Source organism: Nothoprocta perdicaria, unplaced genomic scaffold, assembly GCF_003342845.1.
Source record: "Nothoprocta perdicaria isolate Ctin4 unplaced genomic scaffold, notPer1 scaffold_13, whole genome shotgun sequence".
NCBI lineage: Eukaryota > Metazoa > Chordata > Aves > Tinamiformes > Tinamidae > Nothoprocta > Nothoprocta perdicaria.
In genome coordinates, this window is record NW_020454427.1 from 7,141,382 (window position 1) to 7,164,519 (window position 23,138).

General features: G+C 40.4%; 2 protein-coding genes across 2 annotated transcripts; one reads left to right on the plus strand and one right to left on the minus strand.

Annotated features, from left to right (window-relative positions):
• Positions 1-812: 812 nt before the first annotated feature.
• Positions 813-10,381, plus strand: CENPU (centromere protein U). Its single transcript, XM_026033642.1, has 13 exons — positions 813-832; positions 1,325-1,341; positions 2,147-2,299; positions 3,578-3,683; positions 4,546-4,636; positions 5,522-5,644; positions 6,003-6,078; positions 6,460-6,595; positions 6,895-6,973; positions 7,478-7,525; positions 7,839-7,900; positions 9,112-9,268; positions 9,956-10,381. The coding sequence occupies exons 1-13, from the start codon at positions 813-815 to the stop codon at positions 10,091-10,093; spliced, it is 1,206 nt and encodes a 401-aa protein (XP_025889427.1). The 3' UTR covers positions 10,094-10,381.
• Positions 10,382-10,600: 219 nt separating this feature from the next.
• On the minus strand, positions 10,601-22,938 carry PRIMPOL (primase and DNA directed polymerase). Its single transcript, XM_026033573.1, has 13 exons — positions 22,902-22,938; positions 20,477-20,660; positions 19,261-19,352; positions 18,356-18,497; positions 17,392-17,539; positions 15,679-15,975; positions 14,835-14,997; positions 13,957-14,054; positions 13,688-13,774; positions 13,494-13,602; positions 12,281-12,363; positions 12,154-12,200; positions 10,601-11,211 (listed from the first exon to the last, which is right to left on the minus strand). The coding sequence occupies exons 2-13, from the start codon at positions 20,654-20,656 to the stop codon at positions 10,906-10,908; spliced, it is 1,752 nt and encodes a 583-aa protein (XP_025889358.1). The 5' UTR covers positions 20,657-20,660; positions 22,902-22,938; the 3' UTR covers positions 10,601-10,905.
• Positions 22,939-23,138: the final 200 nt, after the last annotated feature.

Sequence of the window (23,138 nt, forward strand, 5' to 3'; positions counted from 1 at the left end):
TTTGTGTGACCAGGGTAGATAAAGCATCATGATGATGGTTATGGCAGCCTTGRTATTATTGTCAAACACACTTCTAGTTAGGGTGGACTTGGTCCTTTTGAGTAATTCTGTATATTCCTCTATGTTATGTTAGTAATTTGCAGCTRGAGGAACCTGAAAACAAAGTTTTGGTAGTGTTAAGCCTATAAGCCAAAATGCATGCGTGTTGCTTGGAAAGATAAACTGGAGTGAAGCCTTTCCCCACCTCTCCTTCAGAACAGTTAAATGATACTTATAGAGCTGTTTTTGAGGTATATGCTCTTAACACATTCCTTTCCCTTAAAGAAAAAACCMTTTTTGTTCTGATTTTCTTGGCTGGAAAACCTTCTGCAGGAGGTATTTATCCCTGCAAAACCAGAGCTCTAGGGGCTGTTGTGTCCTCCAGCCTTGGCTTGCCAGCCTCAGCTCTATGCTGCCACTAACAACTTAACAAGTGACCCCTCTTTACACTTTTACCTGAAGTGCTGTTTTGCTGTGTTTTAGTTTACTAGATTGGAAATGAGGGGAAAAGGGGGGGAAGTCTATAGAATAACAAACCTTATCTATAGCTGGAGAGGGTGGCATGAAAAKAAAGTCTTTCTTGCCCCTTCTCAACTACCTGCTGTTAGACTTTGTTCTGTCTAGTTTCAAAAAGCAATGAAACTCGTTTGTATTTTAATTACTAGGTAGTAAAAGGGCAGAGATCTGGAACTACATAAGTGTTAGACCGCAATCCTGTCGTCTTTGGCGCCCTGTTGCAGCAAGTCGTGTTTTCGCRATGTTTTGAATTCTCCATGGCGTTAGTTCGGGACTCGTAGGGCCGAGCTCGTGGATAACGGCCTCCCGCGCCCCAGCCGTGGGCCGTCCCCAGGCGCGGCCGCCGCCTCCCGCCGCGGCGCGGCGCTCTCGGGGTGGCCCGAGGGGGCGGTGAGAGGAAGAGCCGCCCCTTCCCTTCCCTCCCATTCCCTCCACTTCCCGGCGGCCCCGTTTGAATCGCGGCGGGAAGGCGGCGGCGCCGCCCGGTGAGTCCGAGAGGGCTCGCGGCGGCGCGGCCGTTGGGCGGCGCGGCGGCCATGTTAGGAGCGCGGAAGCGCCCGTTGTGGGGCCCGGCCGCGGGCTCTGCAGGTGGCTTCTCCCCGTCAGCTCTGAGAAACGAAATAAAACACAAGTGTAGATGCCGCCTTTCCACATTGTCTTTCCCCAAAGTGCGGCTTGTCGCTGCGCGCGGTGTCAGGGCGGCCTCTCGAACAAGAGGTTGCACCTCTTGCATTGAATTAACGCGTGTTTTCTCCTCTGCCCCTTGCAGGTTTCGAAACGCAGAAAGTGGGTTTGTTCTGGAGGCTCTCTTTCAGTAGTTTTATCTTCAGTTGGTCAGTTCCATTGCATAAAATTCATAACGATGTCCTCAAAGAAAAAAATAAAGAAGAGTTCCACAAACAARTTAAACGTAAGTTTTGTTACCTTGAGATTCGTTAAAAAAGTGAAGTTGAGTGTACCATACCATTGCAGCATCAGTTCTGTAAGCCAGTGTGCATGTGTTAGYGCAGAGCATTGCTTGGGTTGAAATTGGAAACTTTATTTTGGAAGCAACTGTTATTGAAGGCTTGGGGTGTKTTTTTCATTATTATTGTTTGTTTGTTTTGGAAGTGGTACCTAATCAAGTAAATGGGTTTTCCCTCATTTTCAAACCAGCAGAAGTTTGATAATAGTTCTGTAAATTTAAAGAAAGCAGCTTAAAAAACAATTATTAGATGCTGCTGCGTGACTAGCATGAACAAAGATGGAGACTTATGTTTGTATATGGGAGAAGTAAAGCATTTAATATCTGAAAAGAAATAGGCTGCAGATCATGTAAACTAGTTACTGGATTGCTGTAAGATTTGTGAACTTATATATTTGTATTTATATAATAACATTAAGCTCATACTACAATGCAATACAAAACAGCAGGATATGCCAGTTTTATACTGTAACTTCTCCTATGGGAMAAGTAGAGCCTGAGGCAAAAATATATAGGCATTTTCCAAATACTCTATATTGTAGCTTATTAGTCAGTATGGCCCAAATATTTCTGGTCAAAAGTTCTTAAAATTTGTTGTCATGTTTAACGTGACTTGCACTTAAAAAGAGGTAAGAACTGAGCTGACTGATTTAATGTGCACTCAGGAGTACAAAGCCAGCTCCCATTCCCGAAGGAAGTTGCTTCCTCCTGACGAGCCAGACGTTTCAAGGATTTTGAAGGTAGCAGAAAATGAGGAACTTGGGGAGCCTGATTCATTTGGTTGGTATTAACTTCAATGTCACTTAAAGAATGATTTTCATGAACTACCTTTATGTGYACAAGATTTCATTGTTTATCTAGCAAGAGGTATTGTACCTTTGCCAAGGAAATTATGGGAAGGAGAGATGGAAAACATTTTGTTTGGAGACTTTACATTTTTTTGATAGGAATTAACTAGAACAATGCAGTGAGACATGTAGGGTAAAAATTGATGAAAATACTGGCTACTCAGATCATGTAGTCTGAATCCTAAATTTTACACCACGTGACATTGCAAGACTGTAAGAATTTCCAGTTAAAGAGAAGATTCTGTTTCATTTCTTCACTTATGCTCTGCTAAATAGTACAAAAAGTGAAACTTCTGCTGTTCCAGGAACATATATGATAGCAAACGGGAATGTGCCTAAGGATATTGCCCTGGCACTGTCAAATGTCACTTAGAAAGCTGTAAATCACAAGAACATATCAGTACTTCCCTACTTGGTATCAGACTAATGCAGTGAGACGTGTGCTGAAGAACCGCTTGATTTAGGTGGAATAGGGATCTCTGTGTATAGGTCCTCTTTATTTGTAAGTCTTGTATTTCAGTGGCAGGAGGAAATCTTTCAAAAATGATGTAATTAGAAATTGTCAAGAAAATGCTAAGAGCTATTTCTCAGCTGTGATATTTATTACTCTTTCTAAGAAAGTCATAGAAATATATATGAAACTCCCAAAGAYAGTATTTAAGCTCTTTTAGTGCTAGTTTAATAGTTTTAAGTTATTTGGGTAGTTTCAGCAAGCACTCCACTTTTATAAGCTTTTGTAGCATCTAGTAACTGTCTTGCAGCACTTTCATCATTCTCGTTGCTAAAAATCTTGTCACTAAAAAAGAGAAAAAAGTTAGAATTTAGAAAGTAGCCATGTGAACGTACAGAAGATTGATACTTGCCATAGCAAAGAGAGAAATTCTAAATAAACAGTTTAAAATGCTTTACTAACTATGTGGCAATAATATTTACGTGCTGACTTTCCATGCGTCTCTGCTTTCTGTTTGTAGAGAAATAGCAGGTAGATGAACATATAAACTATGAGGCTTTTTTTACTCTATGTATCTTATAAAATAGCTTTTTCCTCTAGTTTTCAAATAATAATTTAAATGAGGCTTCTTTTGTAAGAGCAAACAAACCACAAAAAWTTTAAGTAAATGTTGGATGGAAAGCAGTGCGTTTATATCCACAGTCTTTGCCTGAACAGATGGGAACAATTTTCATACAGGCTTTTTTCTTTCCTTTATAGATCACCCTTTGCACAGTACTGCTCTGGATGCTTATGAAGGAGACCATTCAGAGAATGAATCAGTTAATAATTTCTCAGATCCCCAGAAGAAACATGCAGAAAAAAGGTTTGGTGAAAAAAAAACCCAGCAATTGCCAAATCGCCACCCTTTAATTTTTAGATTTTTCAGGTTAAACAGGGAAAATATTCTGTTTGTCAGATTTCACTAACTGCTTTTTAAGACATATTTTTTAACATAAAGCCTCCAGATGACAAATCTAGTAAGAACAGGATTGGGGGATTAAAAAAGCAATTAGAAAATAATTTATGACCTGCCTGATATAAGCAGRCATAAGTGATATTGACATTTACATTTAAATAACTGTTGTGCATTTTTTAATTAAAGGATTGCRTTGGATTTTAAAATACCGCTATGAAGTATTAGTCATCTAAGTGCTGCTGTCTATAAAGTTTTAAAATGGAAAATACTGAAAAAAGTTAAACTAGTTTGCTTTGTTAGGTATAGCTTAATTGGTTTAAAAAATAATTACTTATAATTCAAGGGTTTTTTCCTTCTAATGCCAGAGTAACAAATAGGCTCCCTATTTTTTAAAGTGTCTTGGTTTAAATCTGAAATAATTTTTCCCTAAATGAAATAACACAATCATAGTGCCTGTATGGAGGTATCTCCCTTCTACCAGATACCCCAAGGAGGCCTTCTGCATTCCTCCTAAAATCCCCTCTTGGGTGGTTTTGACCTTTTCTCTATTGTCCTAATTGTCCAAAGAGTTGCTGGTAAGGAATAAAGATTGTCGCTTTTGTAGCTTTTTAGGTCGTTGATTTAGAAACCACAGACTCTGACAGAGCAGTACAAAATGCACCTCCAAACCTAAGATTTTGTTGTTTATATGTCTGAAAACCTTTCCTTCTGAGTGTGGTGGGTTTACATGTCTGTCTATCTATCTATCTATCTATCTATTTATTTATAGTAAAAGAGGACATCACTTGAAAATGTCTGAAGATAAGGTTTCCAAGCTCAAGAGAGGTCATTCTGAAGATGAGCCCCTCAAGGAGAATATGGTATTGAGGAAAAGTTGCATTCATATATCAATTTATTTATAACTTAGTTTATGCCTCCTTTGCTTTGGGAGTGTTGAGAGGGAGGAGACCATTAATTTGTTTCTTAGCCTTTCCTTAGAACTTAGTCTTSATTGGATCCTCAGTAACTGCTCCTCACAGCATTGCTGTGTGATGGCCAGGTACTGAGAGCACTGCTCTAAGCTGCCCTGGGCATGTCCACAGAGAACATAATAACCTTTCTTTCAAATAAGTATATTTATATCCAAAATATATATTCTTAAAGAATGAAACACTAAATGGAGTATAGATTTATTCAATATTGAAGTTAGAACATATTTGTGAAAGGACTGTGKTTTTTTTTCCATTAGTACGGTTGATTTTGAATATATGTTGGTATTATTCAAAACTGCTGCTTTTTCAGCTAAGTGTTTTTGCCACACTCTGGCTGTAATTACTGGGAAATGCTTTTCCCTCCCTAGCTTATGGACACACAGTTGACAGAGCATCTGTCTGCGTACTTGAGACAGCAGGCCTAGGATATAAAAACCTATGTAATACTTTGCATAAAAAAATCTTTATAATATGTGGAAATTGTTGAGAATTGTTGAAATTCATGTTGTCAGATTCAATACAGTATTAGTCTTTCATTAGTAAGCTGCAGGAATGCAGCACTATTGTGGAATTACTGCTGGTGTCCTGGAAAGTAGAGAATGAATTGAGTCAGTTAAAAAAAGGTAAGGAGGATCTGTTGTCTCTGATCTGTTGCTCAGAGAACTATTGCCACTGGGAGTGACTACACCTTTTTATCCTCAGATTAGACTAAAGGTTTCCGGCTGGGAATTATTTAAAAATGTTAATGGTAGCTTGGAATTGTTCTCCATTTAGGTAGCAGGGCACTCCAGGTCCCCTGTAAGGAAACCTGAGCCAGCTGCGTCTGCGTTGACGTCAAGGAATGGTGCTTCAGGAAAGAGGACACTGGATGAGAAGAAGAATCTGAATGTCCAAAAGGTGACAGCTGTTCCACATACAGATTTCTCAAATCACAGAGATGCTTCCACAGTCTGATTCTTTGCTGATCAGTAGCGGGGGTGAAAGGAAGAGATGAAGGCAGCTTTTTGGCCAGAGCAAGGTAGAGGGCCGACCTCACGGGGCAGCGCTGCCTTCCTCGCGTCCTTGAGCCGGCACCTCCCGTCCCRTTGGCGCTGCGAGCTCGTAGGTGCTCTGATTCTGTTGACACAGGTCTAAGCAAACATCACAGAAATTTAGGTCAGGTTTTTACTGCATCTGCCTAACTGCCGTCTTTCAAAATTTTAGCTGAGTAAACTTAGTTCTTGTTTTTGAAGTAAAGTTGCATTTTATGTTGCAGAAGGCTCAGAAGACTACTGAATTCCCAGAAAAAAAGAAGCATCGGCCTTCAGGGAAGAGTGCATTAGATACTTCTGGTAAAATAGGCTTTTCATAACTTCTGTATTGCCTGTCCTCATTAATGGTGAATGATAGTTTAAAGAACCATACTGGTAGATAGTGTTGTTTTTGAAGCATGGATGGCATTAATGTGAAATTTATACAGATGAGTTTCCTTTGAGTAAAGCAGGCTGCCCACACTCAGACTAATAGTCTTTACAGGACAAATAGTTAAAAAGAGAAATAGGTTATGTGCTTTATCAGTTAGTGTAATAAAGTGTTCCCAGGCTTTCTTAGTGAAATGATGAAAAATGAGAAATCTGTACATGATRGATTTGTTGTAAACATTTCAAAGCAATGAATTGAGTAGTCAATGGTAATTTTTCAGCCTAATATGTATGTTTATTCTTTTGTTCCAGCTGATGATAGCCCAGAGGGCTATTGTACAGGTTCTGTACAAGTTTGGTGTCCCAAAGGGGTTAAGAGACTTCCTAAAGATATTACAGAACTGGATGTTGTTCTTTCTGAATTTGAGAAGATAGCAGCAGATTACAAGTAAGTAGTCTGTTGCTATTTTAATGATAGTCAGAATTTTGTGATGCAAAKTTTTTAATATGTAATCTTAGGGAGCTGGTCTCCAGGGATTTGATATTTTTCTGAATGCCAGAACAGCATTTCTCAGCTGATGATTTCCCATGCAGAAATTGGGTTACTGCTACTACCTAAAAGAGCTGCAGTTGCCTCCTCTCCTAGAGCTAGCACATTGTCTTCTATGGATACTGTTGCTCAAAGCAATGCATGCAGAAGACCTCTGCTAAAGCAGTGCGTTTGTTTTATCCCTCTGACTTCTCCAGACAAAGAGTAGACTCCAATACTTGCAGAAAAGCTATTGATGGCTTCTGTTCTGGTTTCAAGGACCAACTCACTGATCTTGTAAGTATACAGTAAATAAGAACAATTTTGTGGCCGTGATTATAGGGCTGCATTGTAATTGAATGTCTGTGTTTTTATGTCCTATATACGTATGTCAAAATCTGTATCACTTGTGAGGTTAAAYAATTAAAAAGCGCAGTTAATTGTAGATTATGACTTGCTGCCTCTGTATTGACTTTCATAAGAATTGCATTTAGACAAAACACTGCTGTCATGCAAATATACTGCAAGGTTTTTGGCTTTATACATTGCATGTAAAATGATAGAAAASATATTCTAGGGAGTATTGCTAGCACCAAGTGGTACAGGGTAACTAATTTTGTTCACAGTGTTCCTCTGGCATGGGGAGAGGGGAAAGGATTGATGCCCAATCGATATGCTTGTCAATTAGAGTTTTTAGGTGGCTTTTCATATTATTCCAAAGTAATTCTTGCAGTCAGATTTTCATGAGGATAGGGAAATCGGGGTSTGCAGTCCATCTGTGATGCTTCTTTTTCTCTGTAGATAACAGAAGTTCAGAAGTTAAAGAATGTGAAAAGAAAAAATGCTAAGGTAAATACCCATTTGAAAGATGTGCTMTCACTAGAGTAAGCGTACTGCACACAGAGGTGAGTGTTCGCATTCAGAAAAGTCAACTAAGTAAATAAGCAAGTCACAGAAACATACGGTATTTAAAAATATAAGTACCAAAAAGAAATCAGTGTTTAACTGTTAAAAAGCCTCATGTCTTAGGATCTTCTGTACCGAGAATCTGAAGCACAAAACCCAGAAAGGAAAAAAAAAAATAACAAGCCAATTAGATACAAATTGTTTACCTTTGAAGTGCTGAAGAGTTTTCAAGCAGTTTTCTCATTAATTGTTGCAGGTAATAGCAGACACCAACAAGAAAAGGCAGCAACTGTTGCAAGTCAGCGAAGAGTTAATGGGGTACGTTTCTGACTGAAAAACTTAGTGAATCAGAGGCTGGTATTTTAAAACTCAGTAACTTTTGTGCTCTCATTTTACTTTGAAATCCTAGTGGTCCTGTTTCTGGATCCATTTCTGCATCATCAGAAGCTTGGAGTAACCCATCCCTTCCATTGTTCCGTTGTTTAGGTGTAGTCCTTTTCACAAGCTCTCTTTGCTACCTTCAGCTATTGGAGACTATTTCAGCTGATAGATTCATAGGAAGAGCACTAATGASACAACTGCAATGTCCAAGGCAGTGAATGGGAATTTGCAAGGTCCTGGGGTGGGTTCTGTTCCTGACAGGGGAGAATGCGTTTAACCTCTCTGCAGGATGGCAAGGGTGCCTCTGAAACCTGCAGTGCCCCTGGTGCCCCTTGACTTGGCACCCGTCTTAAGTATCATTAAGATACAAAACACACACATTTAGAAAACTGTTTTCTTTGGAACAACCCTTTTTTAGGCTTCCTAAATCTAGTTAGGTTCTAGTGACAAGCTTTGYCTTGCAGCTGCCTGTCATCAGGGACGTGGATCCAAGGAAGGCAGATTAAGCCCTTTTTCTGTCACATGTGGCCCTGTTTTCTTTACAGTACTATGRGCCAAGCTCACTAGGAGGAGCAACTGAAGGTATCTGGGGGGAGTGTGGGTGTGAGCCGCCCCCCAGGCTACAAGCTGTCTTCTCCTGCCCCCTGGGTTGCGTTTTAACCCTATGGTGATTCTTTTAAGAAAACTTTCTGTTGTCACACAACAAAAATGGGTGTTGCTGTTTGGTTTGTGCAACACTAGTCACGCTGTGAAGGCGGTGTGATGGACTGGGCCCTTCAGCTTCTTGGGCAGAGGAGGATCTAGGTTAGAGAGCATGATAGAGTCCCCCRGGATAAGTATGTAAGGGAGCCTCGGAGCAAACGTGTGAGGAARCAGCCTAAGTGTTTGAGACTGGAGCTATTGTTAGACTAGATCTTTAAAGTGAGACGTGGGAAAAGGGTTTTTTTTTGGTGTGAGTTTGTAACTGTGCACATGTTTAAATAATATGTTATATACTCTGCTTATACAGTTTGTCTTACTACCCTGTGCTTATTATTTCTTAATACTTGTGAGCCACCACTTAAATCTTCCTTGGAGGGTGTATATAGTGCAGTAACTCTTGAAACAAATACTCAGATATGGTCATGAAAGATAATGGTTCCTTTCAGAACTGAACAGCAACTGAAACAGCTGCAGAGAGAATATGCTCAGTTACAGGAGAGGGAGTCATCCCTGAGGCATGCGACTCAATTCCTTATTGATTTAAAGGAACTACAGCAAAACTGCTTGGATTACAGAGAAGAAAACCCTAAAGAAAAAGCAGTAGTAAGTAAGAATTCTGCATGTGTTTCTGTTCATGGATCCCCCTAATTTCTCCTTCCATTCTCCGGCCTGCGCTGCAAGTGACTCGCACTTCTGTTAAGAGTTAATCACATATCACTATTTAATAGGTTTTTGTGGAACCAGCTTGCAAAATCAGTGCTCTAGGTATGCTGCAACAGCTCGTTCACTTTTGTCTCATGCTAGCAACAAAATGTTTTCAGAGGTTTCTGCCTCCGTAGGGCTCTGTCCAGGCCATAGAAATGTAACTCAGGTCGTGCTCAGGTCTAACASGTTCTGTAGAACTTGAAGAGTTCAGCTCTAAGAAACAGGTAATTTGTTGTTGCTCAAAGGTAGGGATAGCTCTGGTACTCACTCACAGCTTGGGTAACAGTGTCCAGCAGTTGTATTTCATCATTAGCTCCATCTCTCCTGTAGCCCTGGAACTCCTTCYCTTTTCCAGGGGCTCTGCTTCTGCCCTGCTGGGATACTTCCTGCTGACAGTGCTAGAGCCTGCCTTGCCTAGGGGAAACCCCGCCGCTTCCGGAGCCCCTCTAAACAACTTGCTGTGTTTCACTTTTACAAGTCACACTGCAGCGTTTCAGCTGGAGGAAACATAAATACAGATAGGGAAATGGTTTGTTTTTCATGTGTTTAAAAACAGTGTCTTGTAACTTTGTTGCCTTAAAACAGTATGGAACTTCCAGCCTGCCCGCTCTTCTGGTGGAATCGAGGAGAATTCTAGGTGCGGAAAGACACTTTCAGAATATTAATACAAGGCTGCAAGAGGCACTGGATGTACAAAGAGAGGAGTTATCCAAGAAACATTAAGTGCTTTTTAATGGACTCAGCAAATTTATTTGGGAACAATTACTAGAATGGGCAGTGGTTGAAGTATTTTTAATCATTGTTGCTGTAGGCTTCAATGCGTAGAAGAAATTAGTCTCACTCAGAAACTGTATCTTTCCACTGTTAAATAGTCTACATAAGAACTCATTCAAAGAGCGTCGGGTCAAATTAATGAGATGTCAAATCTTATTAAGATCACATAAACTTCCTGTTTTAAGAACATCCGTTTTTAAGCTCCTTGGCTATGTAAATAATGTGATTTTGAAACCAGTATATCCTTATAAAGAGAACAGATTGTTTGAACTAGTGATAAAGCTTTTATTAAAATTGTATATGAAATAAATTCCTCATACTTCTGTAACTGAAGAGATGATTTTACACAGCTCATCAACAAAACTTAGCCATAGAGCTAACAAAAGAGGAAAACACATTAAGCATCAAGTATTAAAGTGCTCAACTCCTTGAAGCCCCGTTCATGGAGGGCGTTCAGCCCCGGCTGCTCAGCCCAGGCAAATCTCCCTCCCTGTCTAAGGTGACCGCGTTGTGCAGCTGCAAGCAGCAATGCTCATGGTTCTGCTGTGAACTACGCTCCGTGAGCTACGCTCATGGTCCTGCTGTGAGCTACTCTGTGAGCTACGCCGTGAGCTACGCTCATGGTTCTGGTGTGAGCTACCCTCTGTGAGCAACGCTCGCAGTTCTGCTGCACACTCGGGGAGAGGAGAGAAGCCGCGGCATCGCCTGTGGACGCCACGACAGGCGCTTGTATGGAAGCCCCAGCGGGGTGAGTTTGTGCGTTAGCCAGGCCTGGGGTCAGCTGGGTTCTTAGCACAAGCATCCTCTTTCCTTACAGCTTCCAGAAGAACTTCATCAGGAATTTCTTGTGGGTCACCATTCAGACCGTCCCTCGCAGCTTCAGCTAGTTCCACATCATCAGTAGCTTCCAGGAACCAGGCATCATCACTTGCCTGCTCCCACATACTGTCTGCTTGGAGGAGGTCTCTAGACGCGCAGTTTTCTTGAAATACTGAGCTTTTTGGCACCTCTGTAGAGTCAGAATGCCCTTTGTTCTCATTTTCATCCATTACTGCATATTCTCCTTCCTTTTAGAAACAAAGTCACTGTTTATTCCATATGCAAATGATCATTCCTTTARCTGCTCTGATTTGAAAATTTGAAATTATTGGTGGATTTGTGTGATGTCACCTAAGACAGACGCTATAGAAAGTTGGGCAACAACACAGTTTGCTAGCAGATTAATTTACAGACACAGTCCACTATGGACAGCTGTTTGAAAAGGAATAAAAATCTGTTTGACCAGTTGAAGGGTTTTAGATAAGTCTTAGTGTCTATTTAAGGATATATCAAGGTCTAAAAATGCATTTAAATTTGTCTAAGCAAAACTCATGTACCACTTTGCAGTGTGAATTTTAAGAGCTGTTAACATTATAATTAAGCTTTTGCAACCTACCCTGTGGGAAGGACTGTTGTGTTCAGAACTTGGGCTCTAGCAAAGACATGAGGTCAGTGTAAATATTCTACCTTTGTGGATAAACATCAGTGAGTTAAGCGACCTCCACATGAAAATTAACAGAATCAGTTGTGTTTCAGTAGACCAAGTATTGAAACTTATCTCTAAGTCCTTAAGAGATACCCACGCGTGTTTAAGTTACCAGAAGAACTGGTGTGCTTGTTTCGCACACACCTACGGTAGGGTTCAGTTTTTGATGATGCTTCTACACAAAATGCTTTTCTGTGTTAACGCCCTTGTGCTGCCTGCTCAGCAGCTTTGTTGCCAGCCCTTCGAGCACAGGGGCAGTGCTCAGTGTGGGCTCACTGACTTTTGCCTGTTGCCCTGCCTCATCTCTAAGATTCCTTGGTCCTAATGCTGATAGATTTACAGCCAAACACAGGAAGCAGGATTTTTTTTTTTTTGACAGTCAATGGGCAAACTGAGGTAGCAGGGATTTTCGGAGACTTCTGCAGACAGAAKTTAATTCCTAAGAATGTTAGCACGTGAGCAAAGCAGGCACAAAAACACATACCTCTTGGAAAAGAAAAGGAAGACAGATCCTAGGTGGCAATGGAAAACCTAAAGGAAATACATGGTATTATTACTAAGGTTATAATTGATACTTTTTGGAGTGTTAGTTGCTTTGAGAACATACATACTCTGTGATTTGAAGTTTTGCTCTCTGCAGACTGGGTCGTGACACTTTTGATACCAGACTTCCTTCTTCAGGTCTACCAAAATCCTAAAAAAATACAGCATTTAGTAACAGTTCATGACTAAAGTGAAAAAAAAAAAAACCACAAAATGGAAGTCCCACACTAAACGAACAGCTTTTTTTCCACTATGGATATTATTTTTATATGCTGACCCATTCATGACATACTTGTTTTGAACATAGTCTTGTTGTTTTTCCAGTAAACTTCAGGCTGAAGTTRAAAAAACATTTCTTTCAAGATCAAGTGACATTTAGTCAGTTTCCTTACAAGTCATTACAGAAAGATTAGCGTACATGACCTATCTGTAGGGTAATATTTTGCTGCTGCTGTTGTTAAAGATAATTTCATTATAAAGGCTAGATAAAAATCATTATTTCTTCGCAACTGAGAGCGCGGAGTTGTCCATCAGACGTGTTACGGAAACACCAAGCTCCAAGTCACTTCAAGAGTTCATCCAGTCTAGTGGGTGGCAAGGGGGTTCTACTCACTTCTCAAAAAATTCTTTATCTTTCACTTGTTTTGAATGTTGTTTACACAAAACTAGGCTTTTTAGCAGTAWTTTTTTTTTAAGCAGTAAATATTTCTACTAACGATCTAGGGCATTTCTGCTGTTGTCTAAAGAGCTTGACTTTTCAACAGTCTGTTGGTGAAAACATGAGAAGTCAGAGAGTCCTCCTGGAGTGACTGGCAAAACTCACCTTGGCTGAAACCCTGGTAGGAGTTATTATTTTAATAACATAGAATAATATCTATTTTCTTTATCTTCAATATCCTAGCCATTTAGGATATTAGCCACCCATCATTTAATAGCTTTTAACATATTTTAACTTGTCTGTTAACATCTGTAGCCACTTACTTTAAATAGCATGAAGACAAATTCTTACAAAAATTAGAAAATTGTCACAATTTAATTGTGTCTTGTACCACTTAAGCCACTTAAACTGTGTCACAATTTAATTTAATAAATTGTCACAAAGTAAAATTAAGGGRAAAAAAAATGTTTTTCAATGGGACAATAGACCAGAAATTGTTAACAGGTACTGATAAAAGGGACTGATTCTGTCTATAAGAGCTTTACAGCATTTTTACAGAGTAAYACTGAAAAATATATAGTGAAGTTGTTTTGAAGTGGCTACTGAAGAGTGAAAGAACATACATGATGTTGTTGCTTTTGTGAGCTCTGCCAATATTTTCACACCAGCGGTAACCAAAGATATCATACACAATTATTTCCTCCAGAGAGAAATAGTTCCATTGCCGTATACCTGGAAAAGAAGCACTTGTTTAATTGTTTAAAAACACTGCTGTTTGCTTTTGACAAATAACGTATTTCTAAAGTGATTCTTTTACCTCCTCGCACCCCGTCTTTATTAACCAAAGAACGAACGAAAGAATCAATTTCTGGATACGGTGACTCCTGRTAGCCTTCAGTGGACTCTGTTAAACAGACAAACCCACGTGTATTATTTTTATGCATTCTGCAGAGGATGGACAGAAAACATCCACGAATCCGGCTAACTCCAGAGTGACTGGCACAGGGGCACGCAGCCCCTAGGCAGGTTAGCACCTCTCCGTTAAGACCTTTTTTTTGTCTATAGAGTAGAAAAGGGCTGAGGTACCTCTAGCACTTCTAGTAGTTTTGCTGTTTAAAAAAGCAGATGTTTTTCTTTYCTCTTCTGAGGCGTTGGATGTCAGAATTTTTGTGTCATCTCCAGACCTGAACAAAAGAGGAAATGCAGGGGAAAAACACCCAGTTTTGTGACACAGAACCTTTCACTGTGCCTACAGCTGCCACACACCCTTTCCCCCTCATTTGACAGATTCCTTTTGACTTGCACCAGCAGCAGGCAGGGCTTCATCCTTCCAAGTAACAGACTATTTTCCTGGCACAATCCCAATATCCAGCCCTTTGAAGGGTTCTGGACCATGGTCTTACAGGAGTATGTACTCTGGGTATAGCATTGGGACATCTATATCTTCTGATGGTCTTCGGCCACGATTCTGCTCCCTTTCCTTGCGGTGCCACTAGCTGCAGTCAGAAGGCTGCACTCGGCCCTTGAGCTTCTCACCTACACCGAGGTCGGACGCGGCAGGTACCCACTGCGTGAGCACACTGCACAGCCAGCGCCGTGGGACACGGGCGCCGGSGCGGGAGCAGCTCGCGACGCAGAGGCTGCAGTTACAACCAGTGCAAGTTTTTACTTAATGMAAAACAACTCCTGAGGGTGTGCAGAAAGAGAGCACAGCGGGGAAATGATACCGACCGCTTTGTGTTCTTCAAATGTACGGGGCATTTGAAGGTAGCTGAAAAGAATGGATTCCCCACCATTTTTTTTTCTTCAAAAACAAGGCATCTTATGGAAAGCCCTACTTTCCTGTAACATACTGTAACAATATGTTTATGGAACACTTGTCCATTAAATACAGTTCATAACTGCTGTAGGATGAAAAAAATATTGAAATGGATCTTTAAAAACATTTTAAAATTAACCATTACCCAACATTGCAGACCAGAGARGAAAGAAAGTATGCTTCTTCCAGAGAAATGTTATTTTCGCATGTAGGGACAAACTTATTATCCTCTGCAATCTTCAGAATCACGTTTTTTCCTGCTTTTGATGACTTATACATCCGGAAGTTTCTGTTCTTTGTATAAACTCCTACAGGAAAACAGATGTTTCTTAGCTGGCTGGCATTTAAAATACTTAACACTTCAGCATTAAACAATTTTTCTAAGATTCTTAGAATTAAAAGTTGCTAATCAAACTGCTAACCAAAGGCCTGAACTTTCAAAATGCAAGTTTAGTGTGTAGGAGCTATGATGATGCTGATTTTTAACATATTTATACTGTGAATAGACTGTGTACAGCTGGGMCTGCCTTGCCCTGCGGTAAGAAGTGCCCAGCCCCATTTTCTGGTATTCTGTCATCAAAATCTAACAACTGCCATCCTAAAAGCAGGAAGAAAGCTAAATTCATACGTGCATAACCATCCAGAAGGCCACACCCGTGAGACTGCTTCTAAGATTAAGCTGCTCAACTAAAACAGTAAAATGCCCTAAGTCCTTGGGAACATAATTAAGAGAGTCTTCTGTGGCCAGAAGTTCTTCAAAGTTTAGGACAGCAGTATTAAATCAAGTAATATAAGAAGTTCTACGTGCCAGGCTTCTAAGGTACCTTTATGATTACCACTTCAGCATGTGTGCTCTTTGGCAGAATTCTGGATTTGAGAACCACAATAAGCACAAGCAGTGCTGTAATTAAAGATTAAGGAATATTTGATTTCCTAACCTTGCTCGCATTCTAAGATACATCCCAAACAGGTTTAAAAGCACTTCTTACGTTTACCTAGATCCACAAAAAGTTGCTTGTGTCCTTCTTTGTCATTTACTAACAGAAATGCGTATTCAGAATTTTCTCCCTGCTGTGACATTCCTCTTTCTGTTGTTTCATRAGCAATAGATGGACAACTCTTAGATGCATCCTCTGCTGCCGAGGGGTTGATGAGGGAACCCTGTGATCCAGGTGTTGGTGCAGAGCTCTGGCAAAGGCGGCTCGCTCGCCCCTCTGGAGTGAGCCCAGCAGCTTCGCGCTCCAGTAACGCCACAGCCGGCTGCAAAACGCTCCTCACAAAGTTACCTAAAAAACACAAACGCAACACTTCTTATATTCATGAGCTGAGGAAGAACGTAATAGTTCTGGTACAAACGTTTTCAAAACAACCGAGGTGGAAGTGGTTGGGGTCTGGGCTTTTTTCTTTCCTCTCCTGGAATCTTCCTTAAAAACAAACAAAAACCTTTCTTGGCCAAGCACAGGGCACAAAAGCTAAAACGCTGCAAGATAGATTCGTCAGTTCAGCCACTGATAACAAGCAAAAATTTACCRCTGACGTATCACAGTTCTAGAAATCAATTCTCAAAGTTATCAAAGCACAACCCCACTCTTCCCACTATTCTGCTGCCATTGGAAGCCACTAGTAAAGGACATATTTTTTTTCTGGCACTCAGTTACTTCTGAACAGGAACGGCAGGGCACATCAGTGTCACAAAGGTAAATTCCATCCCTGCCAGTAACCCCTGGGATTATTCAGATAGTGCCTTGTGACAGCACTTCTACTTCCTCTCCTCTGATTTTAAAAACAGGCGCAATAGGAAGCAAAGGTTTCGGAATGAAGCCCTCGAATATCAGGAAATGCCAAAAAACAGGGCTGCAGGTGCCTAACGAAGCTGCTTGCATTCGCAAGGCGACTCGGTTTTTAATTCCATCACGGGACAGSCTGTTCTCTTATCAGCTCCTGCTTCATTCAGGCAAACCTGGATTCCTGTTCTGCTGGCTCTTCATTGTTCACTGGGTACAAGATTTTTGTTGAGAAGAGGCTATGAAGTTGAACACGGAGTTCACTGAGTTGAACATTGAGTTCATTACTAACACCTTAGTGCTTCACAAACAGTATTTTGGAGTAATTTCAAAATACTCTCTGAAGTGAGAGATATTATTACAGATATTATATAGAGATATTACTACAAATGGCATCTCGAACTGCCCTTTTTTTGTGTTGGAGCTGCTATATCCCATGAAATACCCTAATTTATATCAATAGTCAATAGTCAATATCAATGTGTTCTGCTTTTTTAAAATAGTGTTCATGTAAGGCTTAAAACTGCCTTTGCTCTGCCTTTCTGACTCTGTGCTGAGCATAAACCAGCTGTATTTAGGGCTAAGGATCTTAGAGATTAAGACGTAAATTAATTTGGAAATGATGCAATTGTACTATAAAAGCCAATCTTAGCAGCAGCTGTGTAAATACAACATATAGATACATAAGGAGTTCACATTTTTATGAACAAACAGGCTAATCAATAGAGAATAAAATTAAAAGATGACCCAAGGAATACTGAGGCATAATGAAATACAAATATGTAATCATTTTGCTGGGACTATGTATTTGCTTCCATATAATTCTGCTAAAATAAATATTCAAATGCCACAAGGCACTAAAACCCAGCACCACCTCACCTTTTATCTCTAGTTTGTAAGAGAAAAGAACACACTTACCAACATGGATATTATTCTTAAATACAGTCTTGTGGGGTAGAAATATCAAGTGACGACTAAATTTTTCATCGGTACTGGAATCTAAGTTCAGGACATCTTTGGCTGAACATTTAACATCATAAATTTCTTCTAGCTTTTTGTTGACAAGCTGAAAATTATAAACACAAGGGAGGCTATTTTCTTTAGCATTTTTAATAGAGAAGTCCAAATTCTATCACAAATGCAGATTCTACATTTTATTTTCACTTTCTCATTTTGAGCATGCAACTGCTTACCTCAAACCAGCCACAAAATTTCAAAACTTCCCAAACATAACCAAAATGTGACATATATAGATTGTCCCTCCTGAGTTGAGCAAGTGACTGAATGTACTAACACTGCTAAGATGGACAAATTTTCTTTCAGTTCCAAGTCTAATTTAGTGGCTTTGTCGACAACTTGGCTTTGTCCGTGAGTGCCATTCCACCACCAGTGATGTTACTTCTAGGGCAGGCTTAACTTAAACCCAAGGCAGAGGCTAAACAGACCAGTGAATACCAAAATGCTGAGTGGGGTCACCTGAGGTTCTCTGCATACCCATTTAAATCAGCTATAATGAACTGTCCTATGGAGCTGCCTAGAATTAGGAGGGATGTACTTAAACCTTACSTAGCAGAGCACAAGGACCAATACTATGACTCTAAAATAAAAATAATCGTATCAATGAAACCTATAAAGAGCACGACCCTTCCAACCACCATCATCCTTGGCTTTTTCCCTGCCATTTAAAGCATGAAACCTTTGCTTTAACTAAAAGCATGCTTTTCCTTAAAAACACCCACTAATTACATAATCCTTTTTAAAAAATCATTATTTTACTACAGAATAATCACAAAAATTAAAGTGGTAAGCAGTTCAGTTTCATATTAAACCAGCTAATTAACATTAACCTACACATGATTAACTGTCTTTGTTCTAGTTTTACCTCAATTAACTTTGCAACCATACTCTTGCCATCGGCCCCAGGATTTGCCGGTTTGTAGAACTCCAAATCAAAATAAAGTTTACAAGCGTCTTTTTCCGGAATTACTTCATAGCAGTGCATCAGGCTGGTTTTATAATCTTTGCTAAGGGAACACAAAAGCAACAGCTTCTCATAATAAACACGACACATGCTTTGTAAGACAAGAACCTCACAAGACCTAAATATTCTTTTACATTTTAACCAACTAGCCATACTAAAACTAATGTAAGTAACAGCCCTATGTTTCTATGAAAAAAATGTAACTAACTTTAGAAAATATGTGCTGATTTTGAAAATATGCTGGTGTGTGGTCTGGGATGTATATATATATATATATATGTAAAAACATATATATAGTTATACATATATATATATAGACAGTATGTACTACCAACAGAAATGAGGTCAAGAATTTAAGGAATGATGAAAACTACAGTAAAAAGATGGCATAAAATATCACTGTTATGACTTAGAGCCCTAAAAATACATTTATTTATATTTTTAAACTAAATTATATAAAAAAAAATTCATGTTGAGAAAAAAAATGAAGTTTTCAGTTCTAACGATAACAAAAGATTTCTTTCTCTTTATAACCAGATGTTTTATTGTGGAAGGGAAAAAAAAAGAAAAACTTTCCACACACGATCAAATTGTCAATACCTGAAACTGTCCACAAAGTAAAAACAAAACCCTATGTTTTTCATCAGGCATTTATACTAATTTGCATTTAAACTGATATATCACTCGTCATGGCAGTATATTTGTAATGTGTGTCGGGCCGTGACCAAGGCTGAGCAGCTACTGCAGCTCCGTGCCAGCCACAGCGCTGACCCCCAGTAAAGGGGGGCTCCTTTCTGAGTACTTACGTGTAGTAAAACCAGAGCTCGCAATACGTTGTCACAAGGTAAAATCGCTGCCCATTTTGTGTGTTCTTCTCCAGGGCAAATACATGAACATCCTTTGTAAGCAAACAAAAAGTTAGGTCATTTTATTTAGGCAATTCATTAAAATGTTCATATTTTCACATTTGGCATTAATTTATTAATAATTTATTAGTTAGCCTTTTCCAAAAAAACTGTTTTTTGACTGAAGCAGCTGTCTTTAMTTAGGAACTTCTTAGTGATTTCAGTTGCATCCTTATAAATTTGAAGAATWGAGATCAAAAGAGCTATCACAAATGTACATCAATGTAAATTCTATTAAAAACAGCACACACAAAAGAAAAGAAAAACAAACCCTGACAAGTTGGTGAGAATATTTTTAGGAAAAACAACTGTCAGAACAGTCTGAAAGAGACAGAGAGCAATGCCTACACTTTGAGTTATTTAACATCGCCCAAAGTCACAGTATCTGGATRCTTCACACTCTTAACATAATAGCCCCTGCATCTTCTACATCACGGGACAACATAAGCTCTGCCTTTTTTTACAAGTGGGAACTCGGGGCAGATTTAAACTGTCTAGTCCAAAACCAATGCAAGAAATCTGTGGCAGCAGGACATTGAAGTGTACATCCTTTTAAGTGACTAGATATCAAGAATACTTTCTCCTGCTGTTGAGCCTTTCCTTTCAAATGCTTACTCAGTGCCCACAGATATTCTGCACCRGCTTCTTACTAGGGAGTTATCCAAGTTTGGAGTGTATACAGCTTGCTATACCTCACAAATTCTCTGTAACACAAGGTGGGTTAATTTTCTTTTTATTTTGCTAAGTCTCTACCTCCTGTTCCCCCCCCCCCCGCCTTTTTTTTTGGTCCTTTTATATTTTCTCCTTTCTTCTTACTTGACTCTTGCCTCTTTCCTATTTTTCCTGCCATCCTTGCTTATCTAATGGGAGAATCAATCGATCACTACAAAGTTGCCAAAAAGCACCTTAGCTGTTGCAATTTAGAACAGTACTTATTATAGTTGTCCTCAGTGCATCAGGATCTCCWACAAATATTTTTAAAAATTACTTGTTGTTTCACAATTTCAAAACAAAAAGATCCTGTAACCTRCTAAAGACTTCACAGTCAACCGGGCTTTTTAACGAAGGCAACTATTGAAAGTACTCAAAGAGTAGAGGCATTCAACAAAGAATCTACCTCTTCACAGGTTTTTACGTAGTGAAAAGCTTCAGCCTGACGACAAAATATTTTCCAAACAGGGGATGGCTGAAAAGGTTTGGACAGTTTTGGTCTGTAAACTGGAAGAAGAGGATTTCTTTCATAGTAAGATGCTAGTTCTTCAACTTTCTTCAGTCTTTCTTCCCATTTTCGCTTCATTTTCCTAAAGCAAATACAAATAGCCAAATCAGGATCACTTGTTTGTGGTTGAGTGTTAATATTCCTTATACCCATCTCTCGTTTGGATTCTGCATTTTGAAGCATGTTATATACATTATTTACTCACCTAAAATAGCCAATATGCAAAATCACCATCAGCTTAATTGTGATATTCCCTTTAACATTCAATCTTTCCATACAGTTTTGGTAACAAAGGATTATTTATTTTCATATTAATTGAATCCAAGAGCAACATATAGAAAAGGCAAAGTAACAATGCATAAGAAGTTTCATTTTTTATTTACAGAACAGTATTACAGTCTGCAAAAAGTACATAAAACTGAGATATTAGCCTCACACCACTAGTAGCAAGTGCAAAAATATTAGCATTTCTGCTTAATGAATGGAGGAAAAAAAACAAAGGTAATTGATTTACATGAGTAATAAATCACTTGAGTTCCTGAGTAACAAAATTGCAGTGACCTAGCTCTGTGTCTCAAAGTCAAAACTGAAATCCTAGATGCATGCTCCATTCCCTGCTGCCGACCTTAGCCATGAATGGCACTTTCACCTGCTTTAAAATTGCCTATTTTCTCTGCTTCCTTGCAAACCGGAGGTAGCAATCCTGCCTGTTCCAGGAATGGCACGGCAGGTAACCATGCCTGTCATCATGTAACCTTTAAACCTGTAACCACGTAAAGGAATACGAATGCTGTAAAGCCACGTAGAGCACAAAAACACATTAACAGAACTGGTGGATAATTACTTGCAACTTTTATTATCTTTTTTTTTTTTTTTTTGAGAAAAAAAAATGTTGCCACTCAAAATGCCTGCAAACAGGTTGGAGCATTTTGAAGAAACCGAAACCGAAAGTTGGCGACACAAGTGAAAAAGATGAAGGTGCATCTTTTGTTCTGCCTAGGATTGCCCTTTGCCAATCCTTGCTACTCAYCCAAATGTCCAGCTACAACAGGAGAAAGCAAAACCAACTATACCCCAAGCAATACCCCCTGTGGGCCTGAACCCCAAACTTTACATTCTCTGAATCACCCTGAGTTTTCTGCAGTGAAGTTTCCTGGACACCTACATTTGTGATAATTTGCACTTAAACCTGCCTGCAGTTTCAAGGTTTAGTGCCCATATCAAGTCTAAATAAAAGACTTCTTGAATGGATCCTAACACAACAGGTATGCAGACTTCGACAGCCTGCTGACCTATGGACTTCCTCCGAGCCCTTCCACTTCATGCAATCGATTTCTGCCTTGGAAATTAAGAGAAATCATAGATTGAGAAATCAGTCAGCATTTCTCAGAAGCACTGGGCGAATCTTTAGTTTCATTTTGATAATTAACTTGGTGCAGAAGCACCACACAGATTCACTGCCTCAGCACCCTGCACAAGGTGRCAGCTACAGAGATGCCCCATAATTTGACACTCACTTTAAGTTTACCATTTAGATTATTTAGGATTTTTTTTTCCCAGAATGTCAGATTCTACAGGAATACTTCAGTCTGAGCAACTTTAGACCGAGATCTGTTGCTTCTTGTTTCGGTCCCAGTGCTCATGGATTCTCAGCACTCTGGTCTTTCCCGAGTCACTTCAGCTCCTACACCAAAGACACCCAGCACAACCTGTCTACTTGGAGTACGTCCCGTTCACCGCTGCAGGCTGCTGAACCTTCTCATCAGTTCTTTCCCACCAGAGGTAACGGGAATAATTATTTGCATTCCGCTTCCCAGAATTTTGTCACCAATGTGTTTGGACCAGATATGAAGACAGTCAGAAGAGGTTTGTCCTGGGAGATAAACTCTCTGTTTMATTTTCCCCGTCCACGAAAGTCTCTCAAAAAGCAGGCAACTGCCTATGGGAAAATTCCGCCTTTATTCCTGAACTCAGGCGCTGGTTGTGCCCGTTCCGAGCAGACCCCACGCAGCCTCGCAAGCTCCATCCTAAACGAAGCACCGCTCTGCCCTGGCTCCGCGCCTGCCTTTCCCTAGATCCCTGAACGCTGCCAGGTGCCCCTCCCGTGCTAACCCTCCCTTGCGGCTTATTTAAAACCACGAGGAACCCTCGCCTGGACCGTCAGAGACGCATTATCATTATTATTATTGTTGCTGTTGTTGTTATTAGGCGCACGGAAGCAGGGAGGCCAGGCGGCCCCGGGCACATTTCCCCGCCGCCCCGCGCGGAAACACTCCCGTCTGACGGCGCGGCCTCCGCGGGGCAGCCGCGCTGCAAACCTTACCGAGCGAGGCGGGAAAACACCGCGCAGCGCCAACGCCAACGCCGCCGCCAACGCTGCCCCGACCCAGCGCGGCCGCGCGAACGCGCCGCCGTTGGGCTGAACACGCCGCCGTTGGGCCGAACGCGCGGCCGTTGGGCCGAACGCGCGGCCGTTGCCGTTCGAACGCGCCGCCGTTGGGCCGAACGCGCGGCCGTTGGGCCGAACGCGCCGCCGTTGGGCCGAACGCGCCGCCGTTGC

What these genes read in the sequence shown, in the direction of transcription:
- CENPU (XM_026033642.1), top strand. Translation starts at nt 813, where the DNA reads ATGGCGTTAGTTCGGGACTC. An exon ending in AGCCCCTCAAGGAGAATATG is followed by an intron (nt 4,637 to 5,521) that starts GTATTGAGGAAA and finishes TTCTCCATTTAG; the next exon opens with GTAGCAGGGCACTCCAGGTC. An exon ending in GTCAGCGAAGAGTTAATGGG is followed by an intron (nt 7,901 to 9,111) that starts GTACGTTTCTGA and finishes GGTTCCTTTCAG; the next exon opens with AACTGAACAGCAACTGAAAC.